Consider the following 18,826-nt stretch of genomic DNA (forward strand, 5'->3'; position numbering starts at 1 on the left):
TTGCCCATTAATACCATTTAAAAAAAATTACTTTTGTGTTTTGTGGTTTCAAAATAATTTTACCTCTCTGACAAATGCCTATTCATTGTGTTAAAACTACTATTAAATTTGCATGACAAAGTGATTTCCATTCTCATATTCTTTCTTGTTTAATGTGTAGTGTCATAATGACATGAAACTTCTTCTGGAATAATTATTTCTTCATAAACTTCCTTCTTCTTGATTGGCATTTCTCGCTTCAAAATGTTAAGACTCTTGTCTCAAACGCCATGTTGATTTTTAATTTTTTCACCGTAAAACTTTTTAAAGGCTGTTTCTAAAATTTTAACTCAATACTTCCCTTTCATTTTTTTGTTTTGCCACAAAATTTTCAACAGATATTCACTTAGTGTTGTATTATGGGCATGAAAAGGTACGTAAGTCTTCTTAATTATTATAATTTGCATACCTTTTCACAATAATGATATTACACTTAGTGCAGATCTGTTGAAAATATTTGTGCCAGAACAACAAATGCAGGGAAGAAATTTGAGTTAAAATTTTTGAAATAGCCCTGTAAAAAAATTACAAAAAATTAAAAAAATCAGCATGGTGCATGAAATTTCAGCCATAAATAAAATTATATAAAAATTTTTTTTTTAGATCTGGCATATGTTATGTGGTTCAAAAACTTAAATCTGGTGCTCTTAGTTCTGTTTTTTGTTAAGAATTGGAAAGTTAAAAAATTAGTTTTAAAAATGTACATTTTCATTAAAAAAACAAACAAATCTACATTTTGCCAGTCTTATGAAATGCATATTCATTAGTCAGCTTCTTTATGTGTAAATAAGTCTATACTTTAGCATAGTAGTGTCTGGACACTACTGTTTATACTATCATGTATGTTGGTGAGTAAAATATTGTATCGCATGGTAGTTTGTGTGATAAGGGAAATTGTTTGAAATTAATATTTGTATTTTCAATGGCAGTTTTCATATTCATGAATTTTACTGTACCAAAAAAAAAAGTATGTTTTAACACGTTGCTTTGTGTAGAAGAAATTTACTCTTTAGTTTTCATGAAGTGTGTTTGAAAGATAATACTCTGTAATAAATATGTTTTAATAAAAATAAATTTTATACAGACCTTGTAAATTCTTTTATCTGTTACAATAATCGGCACTGTTATCTAGACTTATTATCATTGAGTACGTGTAAACAGCAGACAGAACAACATTCGCAATACCCTCAATTGTCATAATTATACAACTATAATCAACAAAATAATAAATGGAATTTTGAGTCACTGCAGTTGTGGTAGTCATAGTGACTCAGTAGTATCTTTATACTACTTTTAACTGCATACTTAATCATTGTGAACATATTTACACTTATTTTCCTTCATAAGTGTGTGGAAGGATAGGTACAATATGTGCTTGGTGGTAATCATATTTTAAAGACGTTGGCTTACAAAATGTGATTGCAGGTTGTGCGATGTACGTTCAGTAACTGGTAACTTACATACGACGTAGTGAACAGACCGTCTGGCTAAACACTGGTTGATGGACTGTGTGTTTGAACCAACTGGCGAGGGATGGAGGGACTTTTCTGTCGGGAGGCGGAGCGTGACGGACTGTCGAGTGAACAGTGAGTGACGCATGGGCGCAGACTCGAGCCAGGGAGCGGAGCACGGCTGCCAACTGTGGAGCGTGATGGCGGCCGTGCGGCACACGGCACAGCTGGTTGTTTGTGTGCTCACTGCGGGTACAGGGGTCCTGGGCAGTACTTGCTTCTGGTCACGTCTCCTGCAGTTTGGACAGTCGTTAAATAAAGTAGGCAGCTTCAAGGATTTTCAAAACACAAGCATTTCACGTCCTTTCTTTTTAAAGCCTTTTGTTAATAGAGGTGCAGAAAGCAAAATATTTGTGTTTAGACGTAACACACCAGGAAATATAAACGTTTTTGCAGGGTAAAAAAAAACTACAATCATATATACAATATTAACATTAATGATTATTGTAGTTCAGAAAGTTTTTAAATTAATATGGAATCGTCGTTTTCAGACGTACTACATTAATTTTCAGGTGCATCTGTCAGAGTTAAACTTCTGTTAAAAAAAAATATTTTTGTACAATTATTTAATTTTTTTAAAGCTACTAATTGTAAAAAGTACGGGTAAATAATTTATAAGCAATGGCAGTAAAAAAAAAATCTGAAGTTGTCTAGAAATACAAGCGTTTTGCATGAAATTCTTTTGTCGTTTAAACTTCTGAAAATTTTCCATTATCACTTTGTAGATAAACAGGGCAAAATAACATGGAATAATTCCATTGCATTGAAACATGAATATTAAACGAATTTGGGTTCCAAATATGAGATTTAGATGACTAGAAAAGATTGATTGATATTTCAGAAAATGTTAAACATAAAACATTTAAGCAGCTTATGTTTGATATTTAATTTTATATCTGGCTTCTTATTGGGTGATTTGACTTAGTTAAAGAAGTGAGTGATGCCAAGTCAGTTGGTGTTCTCGGGTGGTAAGTCCCGTTTCGCAAGGGCCCGCATGTAAATAGTGACTCGGTTGCTTTTCTCTTCATTTCTTCTGGTTTTTGGTGGTAGTTTAGTCACTGAGATACAGTAGTTGTGTTGGAGGAAAGCAGGATACTTGGCACTGTATGTAGACCTGGACTTTATTTTCAACTAAAAAAAAACATGTTGAAGCAGTCATTTTACTTAATTTATTTTAGAGGAAATATTAACTATACATTATCTTTGGTGATGAATAAATTTACCTTCAGGGTGGTAGTTAGGTTTTTATTTTGAGGGAGAATATTTGTGTTGTAACTTCACCTTTACGTGCGGAGTATTTGAAGCGCGGACTGTAAATGTAAAGAGAATTTTGCTGTAGTCTGTGGAGTTTTAGGGAGGGATATACCCATAGACACCTGTGTGCTACGCATGTGTGCAGCCTGCTGTGTTATCTCTGTGGTTCATTAGCAGCGATGATGCTCTGGCTTGATGCAAAAGTGACACAAGTATTGGCAGCTTGACTGTTTTGGGGTTTTTATCAGGGGCCATCCACGTATTTTGTCACGTTGTTGGTACTCAACCTTTTGTAAACCCTTCCTGAAGGTCTTTACTTCATAGAGTTTTTTTTTGTCTTCCATTTTATTAACTGTGTTTAATTGTGTTTAAAATTTGGTGCTTATCGAATGCATATCTTGGTATGAAAATACCCACCAGTTAGAAGTGTGTGGTTGTATTTTAATGAGCCACTTTGTGTTAGCATGTCACCTTGTTCGCGTATTCAGCAAGACCATGCTGTTTTGCAACTTTCAGTGATGCCGATAATATTTAAACCTGCATACAATCGTTACAAGTTCGTTGTTCTAACTTGTCAAATCTCGTTGAGACGTTAACATGCATTTTCTGTCTGCTGTGGCACGTTTTTTTGCCCATCGAAGCCGTGAATTTGTGCTTAATTGGTATACTAAGTGCTGTAAGCATTTTGCTTATTCTAACACATATTGTTTCAGACGTGTCAATTGTTTATGCACTCATAAACTGACATAAAACTGATTTTTCTCAGTGATTCAACACGTGGATGGCCCCTAGCAGTGCGTTATTATAAATTGTAACAGGTCAAAAGAAAAAAAAGTAATGTATCAGTGTAAATTAAGAGAATGTGATTTCAGTAATTAGATATCAGTTCTGCCAATATGTGACAAGGTGTGATTGACAGAAAAAAAAAAACATAAACATTACTGCGAATGTGTTGATATGTCGCAAGATAATTACAAAGCTCCAAAGTTAAAGGTGGCTTTAAAGTTGTGATGATGTTTCTTTTTTCCATGGAAGACTAGTTTGACTGAACATACTTGAAGTGCAGTGGTATAATATATCCAATGTGAGTGCACAAAAGTACCATGATTCTAATGCATTTATTAAGGTTACACTTACACTTCCTTTGAAAACACAGAGACAGTTTTATTCTCCCAACATTTAAATGCTTTATTGACTTCAATCAAGTTACGAACATTTATTTGGTGCAGTGCATGGTAATGTAAGTGTTTGACTTTTCCTTAATAGCCTAACCTGGCTACAGCTATACTGTAGGTCTGAGAACTCTAGGTAAGAGAGTTCAAGTGACAATACTGGTTCATGCGTAGACTACTTCATCAGCTGATAGAACCTCCAAGACAACTGTGTATGTTCCCATGGTCTCATTGGAAGGAGGGCTTGCTCTATCTTGGGATGGTCTCTCTGTCACCAGAGCATCGTGTTTTGTGATAAACATGTACAAGATACTTTTTGGTTCCAAGATATCTTATGTGGTTAGAGTGTGGTATTAGTTAATGTCTCCAGGGGAAATAACCGTCACTTGAGTGATCGAGACGACATGATCGGGCTGTAGGCCAGGAGTGTTTAGTTCAGAGAGGGCTCGCAGTGGGTCCTGCAGTTTGCAGAGGCACAAAATGAACAAATGTGTACTTTTGAGCTGTGGCTGATATTTGAAGAAAAAAAATTATGATGGTGGGGATTAATCATTTTTTTGTGGATGAGTGAATTAAAGTTTTAAGTCACATATCGTTGACATAGAACCTATTAGAGATGGCTGAGAGTTAAAACGTTACGATGGAGCAGTAACGGAGTGACTTGGCCGTGGGAATTGGGAGTACCCGATAAAACTCACTGGCACATGGCAATGTTCGCTGCGTGCCAGCCAGGAATGGAACCGGTGTCTGCTCGGTGGGACGAGACCAGTGGTCCACCGAGGCCGTCATTGATCTGAGATTGAGATGACGGTTGAGGTCGGTGTTTTAGCGGATGTTTGGGTCGGAGGCGTTGCCTGGGGTACGTCCGGTGGACTGCTGTGTGGTGTCGGCTGCTCGAACATTGCGATGATCCTGCGTGCTGCTCTCTGGTTCAAGCTACGGTGCTGAGCTGCGATACTTTCGCACGGCGTGTGGCTCGGTTGCCAGGCCTGATGTGACTGGGCCAGACAGCTCTCGCCACGAGTGTCTTGCATCAGAGTTCGGGTACTGCCGTGGTGCATAGTTGTCGATCGTTCATTAAGGTCGGGCAGTTCATGTGGGTGTTTGGTTGTGTGATCAGATAGCCCCGGGAGAAGGTTGGGGTCGGTACCCTCATGAGTATTTGTCGGATCAGCACTGGGAGGTAAGTTCCTCGCACGTTCATTTTACCAGACACGTTTGCTTTCCCATCCTGTCACTTGTAACAACTCCAGGGAGCGATGCTGCGATAGTTACGAACTACGGAACTCGTAAGTTTTACGAGTAATTTAGGATTGACAGGATCCTGATATGCAGAATAACAGATAATAGCGAGAAAAGTGAAAATAACTGTAGCAACATATTTGGATTAATGCATGAATTAAATTAATAAATTTACATATATTATAGCATAAAATATATATTTTTTTATTGAAACAAAAATTATAAATACGTGTTTACCTGTGTACCTGTATCCAAACACAAAGTACATAATATTAAGTTAATGTAATGTACAGCAGTATTATACACAGTAAATTTTAAGGAACAGTTATAATGTTCTCAACCTTTAACTCAAGTGTAGACTACCAAGAGATGATACCAGATAAAAAAAAACTGAAAAGATTTGTTGATGTACAAAACTTTTTATTATAATATTTCCTCCCTGACAATGGTGTATACAAATTTCTAAACCACACTCAGCAGAGTTAACACACAAAAGGAGACTTATGATATTAATCTAAATTAAGTAAAAACCCCACAATAGCATTGCATCTGATTTGAAATAATACCAATAAAATTTTTGCAAAAAAATATAACACACAATTATAAATTGTTATGCCGGAGTACAAACTCAATAATAATACTAATCAAATGCTCGTGATCATATAGAATATTTAAAATAGCTTCAAAACAAAGCTTACACAAATACATACTTTAATATATATAAAGATTAAAATGTAAAATATTAATAAATAATTATTAAAAAAAAAGGGTTGTAAAACATAGGTTATTTATTTATGCCTAGCTACAGTTGAAAGAATAATTTTTATTTGATCAGCATAACATACCGTACATAAAACTAACAAAACAATAATACAGGACAAATGACAAACAATGACAGAAAAACCATAGGTCTAATACTACAATTATATAATTAAAATTATAAATAAACACAGTTATAACTATACCATATTATAACTAATCAAGGAAATAATAATATTAAAAAGATGAGTAAATATATACAAGATTATTAATAAAGCAAGATAAATACAAAAATTATAAAATGTTAAAACTCTAAATTACTGTAAGGTTAGATGAATAATTTAGTAAAAACAACAGTATCAATATGTGAAGATAATGCTTATTCAGTTAATTTACCAGGTTTTATAATTGGTTAAAATTAATTTTAGTGCTATAACAGTTTTTAATGAAAAGTGAGTCTAGGTATCCTCAATGGTCTTAAAAAGAAATGGTAAGTTAGGTTGAAATAATGTTTTGTATTAATAAAGTTTATTATTTTGTGTTGAATTGATTCAATTTTATTGCTATAAAATGAATTCATAGAATTCTAAATCACTGAACTGTACCTATTCTAATTTTGATCTGATCAATGAAAAGTAAAGAGAGTGAATAGAATCAGAAGTAGTAACATAAAATTAAAAGGTGACTTTTAATTAAGACTGGTGAAAATTTAATTTAGTATCGAAAATAATTCTGAGATCTTTTAAAGTGAACCATTTGGGAAGGACAGAATTTCTTATTATTTAATCATATATTATAGGGAAATATTTTCTGGTAAACTATGTTATTTTAGTTTTTTCCATATTAAGAGATACTAAATTAAGTTTGTACCAATTGTAAATTGCATTGATGTCATTTTGTGGTAATGGACAGTCATTTAAAAAGTTTTTTTTTTTGTAAATTTTAAGGTTGTCAGCAAATAATATTCTGTTGGAGTGATTGGGAACATAAGAAATATAAATAAATATATTAAAAAGTAAGAGTGACAGGGTACCACCTCGTGTAACACCAGACCTGGCTGTGCAGTGTGAAGAGTGGCTATTGTTAACTGAAACAAGGAAGCTTCTATTTCTGAGATGATATCTGGAACCAGTTAACAGAACTGTCACTTAAACCAAAATTAGATGATTTGACAAGAATAATTGCATGGTTAACAGAGGCGAAAGCTTTTGCTAATTAAAAGTAGCAGACGTCAACCTGAACTCTATTAGTATCTTCATTGAAAATGGAATTTAGAAAAGTAATAAGAATAGTGGCAGTGGTGACTCCTGATCTAGAAAGATAATTTGTTTTTCAAACTAAAATTTATAATCATTTATTTATTTATTTAAATTTTTTTTAGAAAGACCACTGAGAAGAGAAATAGGTTGATAGTAACATTTAATTTGGAACCTCCTTTGTGGCTGGGTATAACCTTGACAATTTTCCATTTGTGAGGGAAAACTTGAGTTTTGATGCTCTTATTAAATAAATGTTTCCAAAGAGGTACTAACTGGTAGGTGAGAACAACCTTTTATAGTAAAGTTAGGTATTCCATCAGGACCAGAAGACATGGAAGAATTAAGCTGACTTAACACCCCACAGCACAAGGCTCTCTGATAGGAACTGATATTGTATTATAACACAAGTTTGAAGTAGTAGTTTGGATCTTTTCATTAGAGGACAAATAAGCACTAGAAAAATAATCAGGAAAAACGAGATGGTACAAGGATCACTAGAAACAATGCCGTTAATTTTAAGTGCATGTTGTTCATAAAAACTGTCTTTCGTTAATTCAACAAGGCGCCAAAACTTATTTGGGTTGGTCTTGATGTGGTTATTAATAGTCCTGGTCCAATTAATTTCGTCATGCTTGAAGGTGTTGACCGGCTTCCAGTAGAGAGAAAAAGTCAGTAGTAATACAAGTTATCATTTCTTTTGTAAAGTTTATGAAAATGTTTCTTGGATTTTAGAGTTTGAATCAACGCTCTGGAAAACCAGCAAGCGTATTTAGAGACTTTTTTTTGTAATCTCTGGAATGATGTTAATGTTATGACATATACAAGTGGTTAATTGTTTAACTAGGTCATTAGGATCAGAAGATTTATTTGGATCAACCAAATTTTTTAAAATGTAATTATAAAGACCAAGAAAATAACCCCTTTCAAAAGTTCTTAAAAACAGTAGAAGGAGTGATCATACAGGTAGAAGTGTGTTATAGTTTTTATTATTAAGGCAGGATGATATATGTATTTTTTAATGACAGCTGACTGTACATTGAGAGGAATTGGTAAAACAAAATCTGAAAGATTCTTAGAGATACTCAAGTATTATTATACTGTAATAGATCAAGACTAGATGAAAAATTGAGCAGGACTGATCCAGTTATTGATCCAGATCCACACCAAGAACATTACAATCACCAATCTTTAAAACATGTCATTTATCTTCAAGAGCTTCAAAGTTCAATTGATATGTGTTTGTAGTTGTGTGTGGAGGTGACCATATATTTCCGAGAATAACAAATTTGTTTGACAATGTTTTAATTTCAACCCACTCAGCTTCAATTCGGGGGTGATCGAAGGGTATTAGTGAGTTGAACTGAAGAAAAATTTATTTCGTCGACTGCTATCAAAACACCTCCGCCACATTCTTTCGACGTCAGTAGAGCATCTCTATCATTTCTTGAGATGAATAAAAGTTCCATAAATAATGTGAATTTAGACTATGTTTATTAAACAAGGGTTCCATTAAGCAGATAAAATGATAGTTGGTATTGAGAAGATTATTAAAAAATTCAATAGATTTGGTTCCGAGACCTGTGACATTTTGATAAAAAAAATTCCCACCCCAGGGGGATAATTTGCACCAAAGAATTTTAAGGTGCTCCACCAGGCATCTGGGATGGAATCGAAGCAGTAAATCAATACTGATGGGTTCAGGGCTTGTCTTAGCCGAGTGATCAAGACCGACATTAATATTAATAAGATTAATTATTAATATTAAGTTAATTATCAATTAACATTAATAATATTATATTAATAAAACTTTTTAAAGTTCCTATCAGATCGCTACTGACTAAAACCCAACTTAAGGACCATTGGTTCCAATTTTAAATGAATTATTCTAAGAATTACAGTAAAAAAATAATCCTCTGGAGGGGTGGGGGAGGGGGTTGTGTTAGGTATTATCTCTGCCCAATCATCATCTTTTTCTCAAATAATAGGAGGAAACGTAAATTCAGATGCGCTGTGAAAAAAAACATTTCCACATTTAGCAGGTATAAACACCAGTAAGTTTAAATCATTTTAACTATATGTGTGTGTGTGTGTATATATATATATATATATATATATATATATATATATATATTAAAATGATAACCAAGTGTTGAAGTCAACTGGTTAGCAATTGGATAGCAAAACAAATCATAGTGAATGATTGTTTGTCTGTTCCGTATGAGCTCCTGTACCATTCATCCTATTGCGATGAATTTCGGTGAGTAGTTATGCGCATATCCGCGTTGAAGGTTTTCGAGATACTAACAACCATTTTACAATAAATAGGTGGTGCGCGAATTGTTTCAACGAATGAATGTGTGAATTGCATACAGTTTAGCGGCAGTTTCGTGTGCTTTCATCGTATGAGACATTGTATGCATGACAGAATTGAATTGAATTAAATGTGAAAGAGATATAGAGGGATAGAGATGTATAGAGAATGACTAATAGATGGATATTGAGGGATGGAGGGTATTTACACACACATACACATATGTACATATATATGTATATACATATATATCTATATATATACACATACATACATACATACATACATACACACACACACACACACACACACATACATATGCACAGGGGCGAAGCCAGGGGGGAGGGTTTAGGGGATCAAACCCCCCCCCTCCCCCCCCAATCTAGCATCAAATATTTAATTAATTTCTTATTCATCACTCAAACAAATTTCATATTAAAATTAATACAATTTTTACCATTACAATATTTAAATTTAAGAACCGAAAACTGCTAAAATAGCACTATTTTACACCTTAAAATCCAAATTTTCCCACCCCCGGTTTAATACAGGGGGGGGGGGGCATGCTTCTTAACACCCCCATACACAAATCCTGGCTACGCCACTGCATATGCATATACATGTGTGTGTGTATATATACACACATACACACACACACAGAGAGAGAGAGGTTAGAAGTGGCCAAGGGAGAGCGAAGGGGCGGGTGCTGCCCGCAGGCCACCCCACGTGCCTGGACCTCACCCTGGACATGGTGCCCCACCTGCAGCGCTACAGCTGGCAGTGCACCGACTGCAAGACCTGCATCCAGTGCCAGGACCCCGCTGACGAGGACAAGATGCTGTTCTGCGACATGTGCGATCGCGGGTGAGTGGGCCCGCGTCGCCGGTCCCGGCAAGCTCCGGCTGTTGCTGCCGCCCCCGGAGGGCTCAGGCTGTTCCAGCAGCCGCCCCCCCCTCCCGGAGGGCTAGGACTGTTGCAGCAGCCCGCGGGTGCGTTGTTGCAGGTACCACATATACTGCGTGGGGCTGAGGCGCGTGCCGACCGGCCGCTGGCACTGCAAGGAGTGTGCGGTGTGCGGTTCATGCGGCGCGCGGCGGCCGGGCGGCAACGACGCGGAGGTGCCCAACGCCCAGTGGCAGCACGAGGCAAGTCCCGCGTTTCCCCGACGACCACCAACGCCGGTCGCTGGTGTATCACACGTTTCATACCGAACATTAAAATAGTGTAGAATTTTTTAAGTATCACTAACTTATTTCTACTTGGAGGAAGGCAAAACATGAATTAATTATTTGCTTGTTGCCTAGTAACGACTGTCTTATAGTTGGTGGTGTCAGCGTGAGTTTGACTAGAAGCTCCCTCGTGACAGCCAGGGGGTGGTCACATCTGGCCGACACGTGTTGCTTGGTTTTTTTTTACGAATGAAGTGTCGCGGACTGTTGCAGTACAAGAAGGGCGACAAGCGCACCCGGGTCTACGCCCAGACGCTGTGTGTACCCTGCTCAAAGTGAGTCGACTTGTGGTTTTCCTTGCTTGTGTCTGGCTGCGTGTTGGTTGTGAGAGTGTGTGCGGTGCTCTGCTGTGTTCTTGTACCCGTGGCCGAGATGCCCGGCCGTCGGGATTCAAGGATGAGTCATGTTACAGTACTTGTGGTTCAGTCCACAGACATTGAAAGAGGCAAAAAAATAATTTTTAACTCAAAAATTTTTTTATTTTATATTTTATAGAATTGTTACATATTGCCTTATGATGAGAGGGTCCCATAGTAGATGCCTTACAAATTAAATTAAAATTTTTTTTGAAATGGGGCTGAAACCCATTACTAAAACATAATTATATGCATTAGCTATGTCATGATAATATGATTAATTTTCTTTATATACATAATTGCATTGAAAAGGTTTTTTTTTCCTTTCAGTTTTATAAATTTTACATTACAATATAAATGTGTACTAAGCTCAGTTATGTCTCAATGTAGATATGTTATTCTTAATTATTATTTTCTTGAGTAATTATTTGAAGATAAAATTACTGCAAGAGTTTGTGGCATATTGCGAGTATCCTCGGAAGAGCTCTGTGTGTGTGTTGGATTATGGTTTATGACTTGTTGCTAGCGACGACGGGCCAGATCCCAAAGTTCTCAAATTAAGAGTCACTAAGGGTTACCAGTATTTACCACTTGAATCTACCGTAATCACTCGCGTAATGTCCGCAGTAATTTGACCACATTTTTGGCCAAAAAAATGGGGTGCGGACATTATGCGAGGAAAAATACAAAAATACAATATTTTGTGTTCTATTCAAGTCGTGCGTCTTTGTTCTAATGAGGGAGGGCAGGGGAGGCAGCGACGCAGCTAGAGGAAGAGAGAGGCAACGACTCCGCAGGGGGGCGAGGCAGTGGGGGGAAGAGAGGCAGAGGCAGTGCTGTAACAGGAGGGGAGAGAGGAAGAGGCGTGGCTTAACCTCCCTCCTGCCAGCTAGCCAGCCAACCAGACAAAGGAGTGTTAGAATCCTTGATCCACTTCCCTTCCTCCTTCACTTCCCCTCTACTTCTCCGACAACACTCCACATCAACACAGCGGCAGCGCGCGAGACGAGGTTTCTTTATCTTTATGTCGTTTGAGATAGGACAAACTGCTTACGTCTGGCATGCCTCACGACGGTCCTACTGAGAACGGACACTTACAAAATCACCTCCCGCCGCTCACAATATATGGCTTGTTGTTTGATGCATGCCAAGCTGCCCTGCCCTCAAATAAACCCAGAAAAACACGTTTTTAAATTTTTCTCAAAAATGTTTACAAAACAAGGAGGGGGGCTTATACGCGGGCGGGGCCTTTGACCGTGCTTTGTTCAGTTCAACGAATTTCCCCACCCTTTCAGAACAGGAGAGAAAGGACAGCTCAAGGTTACAGCTTTGTTTACAGAGCCGTCAACTTTCCATTCGTACTGCGTCCTTTAGGGGTGGCCAAAGTTGTGTTGCCCGCCGTAGACGACTGGTGCGGATATTATGCGAATTTTTAATTTTTTCTTTTAAGGATATATAAATAAAGGGTGCGGACATTATGCGAGGGCGGACATTACGCGAGTGAATACGGTACATCTAGGCAATCAAGTACCAGAAATAAAATAGCATGTGAGAAATAAAAATAAAAATACATGAACAATTAATGTTCAAACATCCAAATCTTTAAATGTTCGTTTCAAGAACCAAGATTTCAGAACCAACACATACCTAGTTAATTAATTTAAATAATATATAATGAAAGTGAATTTTCTTGGGGAGTTGTAATAGGATAGGAATGAAGAAAAAAATGCAAGTAAATTTAGTAAACTTCAGAGCGGTAAGTGTTTAATTTTTCCGCTTTGAAAATTATTTTCCTCAAATCTGAAATCTTTGAAGCACCAGAGACTCGATGGAAGTGGAGGGTTGCAGGGTTCTACCAGCCCATCCCGATTCACTACCGAGAAGGGCAGGGCTCTACTGAAGGGAACCAGGCCTGAGTGTGTTCGGAGCTGAGGGCAGGGAGCGTCTCGCTAACCGGGGCTAAGCGGGGCGGGGCCCGGGGTGTGCTTGGCTGCGGCAGGCTGTGGCGCAAGGGCTGGTACTGCCAACTGTGCTGGCGCTGCTACGTCAACAAGCCGGACGAGGAGGTCGGGCTGGTCAACTGCAGCGTCTGCGACAAGTGGATGCACACAGGTACTCTCTCCTCTACTGCTTCCGGCCGCACTGAGCTAACCGACCGCTCTTCGTGCCTAGATGCTCATTGTAGATTGTGTTTCCGCTCAAATTTATCGCACGCCTTTGTGTGCTTTTAATTATGTACAAAATTCCTGGTATACTTACAAAAAAAAAACTCAATTGTAATGAAATTTAAAACTGAAATTTGTGTGTATATCTTAAGACTTTACCACAGTAGAAGCTAATGTGACGAAAGAGGTGGTGAAATTCCTCAATAAGATGTTTTCCAAGTAGTTTTTTTTTTTGAAAATTTTAAATGTTTATGCTTAATGTTCTCAGTCATCAGCATGAGAACCGTGTTTGTTGCCTCAGTGGTGTAGTGGTGTTGTTGATGCACGCAAGTGTGCGGTGTGTCGGCAGAGTGTTGCAGCGCCATCGGCGGGAAGGAGGTGGACCGCGGCTGCAGCTTCCTGTGCGAGATCTGCCAGGAGAAGGGGCAGGCCAGGTCGACGACCATCAAGGTGGTCCCCAGGTCCGTCGTCAAGGTGTGACTCCTCGCTCCCTGTCTCTCGTACTGCGCACTCGACTGACCAGTTATATTTGCACAAATATTACACTTATTTATCTGATGTACATAACAAATTTGTTGGTTCAGTATTTATGTATTTGTTTTTTTTTTTTTTTTTTACAACCAGGTGCAGTGTTGTTGATTCTTGCTGCGAGAAAAAGTTTTCCACATATATAAGTGGATGGTAACTTACCGTTTTAGTTTTGAAGTGGGGTAGCGTCATAAGATTTTGGAACGCCCGGTGCTCCCTCCTTGCTAAATATTTAACAATATAATAAATGTTTTCAAAGTCCTAGTTAAAATAGGATGCTCACTTGAGGTATGGGACTTCAGCCGGCGGCTAATGGTTTCTTCTCTGCTGTTCTCACCCTGACGTACGACGTACCATGCACCAGCCGGGGTGCTCTTGTAGGACATGTGCGAGGAGAGACCATAAGATTTCTTTGTGCTTCTATGATCTTCAGCTAGCCAGCATTAGCAGCCACAACTAAGAGTTTAATGAAGTCAGTAGACTCCTATACTTTCGCCATCACAGAGCTGCCTACCATTTACCTCCGCTCTCGTGGTCTTGGCATTAAGTCGCAAAGAACTGCGACAGTGTTCACTGATTTTGTTGGAGTAGTCTTACAACAGTGACAATTTTTTTTTTCATAAGCAAAGTCAGTTCTATGGTTTCCTTATGTATTTAAATTATTTTTTCCCCCCCTTCATTTGGTAGGTAAGAGCTGTGGCTAATTATTGGAATGAAATGTAATGATCTGCGAGACTTTGTACAAGTTTTGTAATGTTATTACTTTATCGGAAACTGTTACTACTAGATCGTTCATGTCATAAATGATAAAATTAGGCATTTTTACATTAATTCAAGATGTTGACACCAACGCTAGTATTTGGTTGAAATCGAACAGCTGAAGCGGTTTGTTACAGTGATTATTTCACAGGCATTTTTATTATATCTTAAAAAATGTGACTTAGTATTGTTTTGAATTTGGCCGAAATGATAAAACAGTCAGGAAGGTGATTTAACGTAGTTTGACATTATTTATACACTAACAAGTAATGTAAACAATGAACAGCTGAAAGGTTTAGTGATTAAGAGATTCCACCAAAGAAACATTATTGTCATGTTTCAGGGAAACGATTCACCTATTTTACTGCATATATTTAAAAATGTGATATGTAAATGTGTTTAAAATGGTGGAAGACATGTTTTGTGTCAAGTTTGTTGTGTAATGCATGGTCTATGGTGTATTTGTCATTGGTTATTAAAAGGTAACAGGGTGATAATTTTTTAATAACCTCATAGCTTTTCAATAACAGACAAAAATGCTATTGTATTAAAAATGAAACATACCAAATTATAATTTGCAAAAATAAGGGTTGATTATTGTACACAGCTTAGAGCCAAAATTACCTGATGAATAGTGTGTGTGTCAAGCCATCCTTTGTTTTAGCCTTCCAGCATAAAACATAGGCAGTCATGAGAAACAAAAAAGTAAAAAACATGTCTATAAAGAAACTTGCAAGTATCTTCTGTTAACATTTTGAAGACTGGAAAAGGAAAATTTTTGTGGATTATAAGCTCGAGAATATTTGGAAATATGCTAAATTTGAAATATTTTTTAGCATATGGTTTTTAAAAGTTCCCTGTTGAAAAAACACTCTTGTTGTAGTGAATGAACTTGCACAATTGGGCATATCCATTTCATAATATCACGCTATGCCACTGGAAGTTGTTGGATCAAAACATGTTGTTTTTTTTTTTTGTATTATTTCTTTTGTACATGTATTATAGTTGTTGTGACTTGGTACTTTCCAAAGCTGCATTTATTTATTTATGGAATATTTATTTATATTTCAGCATTTACCAAATATGTGTATGTGTGTAGTATTGTGTTGAGTGTGGTTTATATTTTGCTAGTAAACCTTTAATTATTTTTTTATTGCAAATGATGAAAAGAAATGTGTTCACTAACACGTGTTAAGCAATTCTGAGTAGGCAGCTGGAACCTTGGTACTCCACTGGGAAAATGTTCTACACATTTCAAATTGTGTACAAGAATAACTTATTGTCAGTTAAATGTTGTGATGACATTAAATTATCTGAAAATAAAAATTAGTTTTTTTTTTGTTCGCTTCTGGGGTTCCGGTAAAAATGAGGTGTCCACATGATGTTTAAAATGAGTGTTTTTGGACTGTTCAACACCGCAAGCCCTTCTGACCACTGTTATAACTGCAACAAAATTGGGATTGAATCTTCCAAGTGTTATTCAGATATATCTAGATGGCCCAAATGTATAATTTGAAGTTCCTTAAGGCCTTACAAGATAATGTTTTTTCAAGTACTTCAGAAGGCCAGCATAAAGTTTTTGATATAGAAACAGGCTCTTTGCATATAGTCCAGGGAGCGTACAAGGCTGCCCACAAAGAGCTAGGCTGGAAGACTCATGAGTAGAGCCAAGATTACATGGTTTTATTTTGAACCTGATTTCGTCATTTAAAACCACACATTTCGTCGTTATTTCGTCTTTTAAAAAAAATAGTTTTTTTTTAAGCTATTCATGGTACTTACACAATATATTTCACAATTGTGACATAAAAAAATAGCAGTTGGGCCTATTGTGTTGTTTAGAATCACATGTAATCAATATTTTAATGTTATGGTTAAACATTTTCTCTTAAAAAGTACCATACATTCTCAGGAACCGTCAAAAAAATCTGAAACAAAAATCATTGGGGAAAAAAATTGTAAAATTCACAATAAAAGCTTATAAAAAGCCATTATTTAACACGCAGCATATATTTTGTGTGGGTTTATAATAATCGTACTAATGTTCATATAAGAAGAGAAAAAAAATTGACATTCTGCTTAATAATACGGCAGCAGTAGCTTGTACAACGTAAGTGGGAGCGCTAGAATCCGTCTAGACAGGCTGGCGGCAGCACAGGCGGCGGATGCATGACGTCATTCGGCCTACCTCTCCTTCCCTTTTCCAGATTTCAAGGTTGATCCCTCCCAAACCATCGTGTCTCTCCCCCCCTCCGCGCTCAACGTCCTTTGGCATGTGAAACTGTCAACATCCTTTCTCCCCTTCTCCAAACTGTGTGCGATGAAAGCCAGGGTTGTGTAGTCCATTTCTGGTAAAATGAAAAATTTTTAAGGGTCCCCGCGACAGCCATTTACCGTTAATTGTTTTGATACAATTTGTTTGTTAGTTACACAACATTATTTCTGCTGGAAAATCACTGAAACTTCAAAATTTCTTTAATGGAAAGATTTATAGCAGGGCCGTAAAAGTATTCATTTTTACCGCAAATTAACTATACTCGCCCTTCCTGCCGGACAACATTCTCGACGCATGACGCATGGCAACTACAGTCGTGTGCCGCGCACAGCCACAAGAAACCTACGTGATTTCCAAACTACACTAGATATCCGACTGGAGTCTGTTTACGAAAAGCATTTAAGAATTTGTTAATGCCCAACTGGTTCTTTTGATATCGGATCAAGAGGATTTAGAGGAGATAAAATGGCTAAAGGCATGTTTTCGAAGTTTTAGGTGTAAAAAACCCGTTACAAATTTCTTGAAAGTATCAGAGGGAAATGCATTACACCTTTATCATTATTTTTCTGCCATATAATGTTACGGTCACCGCTCAAATTTCGCAGTTATCTGACGGGAACAAGATGGCGCGCCAGTTCAGAGCCTTGCGCTAGAACTACCATTGAGCATCGCTCTTATCATCCCGCTTCACTAACACACACGCTGACCTGACGAAGCCCTAAAGCTGATTAGAGGAAGCACGTAGAAATGCAAGGCAGGAAATTCTTCCAGCTTATCAACCAGGACACGGGCAAGTCTTGACTATAAAGCTTTTCACATTAAAATATACGAGACTTGTATTGTGTAATTTCGGTGTTATTTAGCGGTTTTTCTTAAAAATTGCTTTTTTCACATTTTCCATATAAATTCGCGGAAAATTTCGCGATTTCGCGATTCACCATATAATCGTGGCCCTACTCATGAGTGAAATCACGAGGTAAATCTACTATGTACCCGTTTACGACTTTTGCATCTCGACAATCGGAATACACATGTGTAACTTCTTTTGTGTTTCAACTCAAATTTTGCCAAAGTTTATGGGCTGAAAATTAAATTTTTTTGAAGAGGGCAATTGGAAGTATTGCAATTTGTTATGAAATATGCCCCTGTTCTTGAGAAACACCCGCCAAAACTCCTAAAATTTTGCAAAGATAAAATCTCATTTGGCCGATCCATTTTTGTTGCCTAAAATGTAATTTTTTCTGTCAGCTTCCTTGCAGTTGGAACAATTTCCGATCACATTTCAATCCAAAAATCCAATACTGCCACTTTGGTGTGAAGATTTATGGTCACTGCTAAATAGTATAGCAATCAGATTTATAAATAAATCTGTTTTATCTGATAGCCCAAGTGGAACCAAGTTAATTTTGCCTTGACCCAAGAAACCAAACAAATCTGAAGTCGGTTAAAAATGTTGATGTAGGATTTGGGGCAAAATCTGAATTGAAAAATTTCAAGCTGATAAATGTCCTGCTGTTCAAAAATGAATGCAAACAATTTTTGCAACATTTGTTTCCGAAACTGTGTGTTAAATGCCCCTGAGATACTGTTTAAGAAGTGTTTTGCCAATGTCCAATTGTGATAACAAATGAAGGTAGAGTGAACATGGCTCTTGAAGCATTTGTGGACAAGTACCTAATGGTTTATACAGATGCAGATTGCATTAAATGAGACTACATGAAATTTTGTGAAAATGTACATGCTCAAATTTCCTGGCATGTTTTCCAATAATTCCACAAGATGGTATTCAAGTAGTTTTTCATTTTGTCAAATGTCTTAAGTTAGGTATAAATATAAAGTGTTATTATAACAAGGGTTGGTTGCTATAGATTAGCGACATTTAAAATACTGTTAAAGCATTAGGAATTACCAATTTAAAACGTAGCTAACAATCTCAGAAACAAACAAGTGCTATGGAAAAGCATTTT

At 37.0% G+C, this 18,826-nt stretch overlaps 1 protein-coding gene across 1 annotated transcript in view; it reads left to right on the forward strand.

The window, feature by feature from the left end:
- Positions 1-15,910, forward strand: part of LOC134535176 (uncharacterized) — a 39,860-nt gene extending 23,950 nt beyond the window's left edge. Inside the window, exons 9-13 of the mRNA XM_063374188.1 lie at positions 10,264-10,411; positions 10,551-10,692; positions 10,990-11,051; positions 13,132-13,244; positions 13,647-15,910. Of these exons, the coding sequence (XP_063230258.1) occupies positions 10,264-10,411; positions 10,551-10,692; positions 10,990-11,051; positions 13,132-13,244; positions 13,647-13,777 (596 nt within the window). The 3' untranslated portion in view covers positions 13,778-15,910. The remainder of the gene's footprint in view (positions 1-10,263; positions 10,412-10,550; positions 10,693-10,989; positions 11,052-13,131; positions 13,245-13,646) is intronic.
- The last annotated feature ends 2,916 nt before the right edge of the window (positions 15,911-18,826 follow it).

The sequence above is a fragment of the Bacillus rossius genome, chromosome 8 (assembly GCF_032445375.1).
Source record: "Bacillus rossius redtenbacheri isolate Brsri chromosome 8, Brsri_v3, whole genome shotgun sequence".
In the NCBI taxonomy this organism is placed as follows: Eukaryota; Metazoa; Arthropoda; class Insecta; order Phasmatodea; family Bacillidae; genus Bacillus; species Bacillus rossius.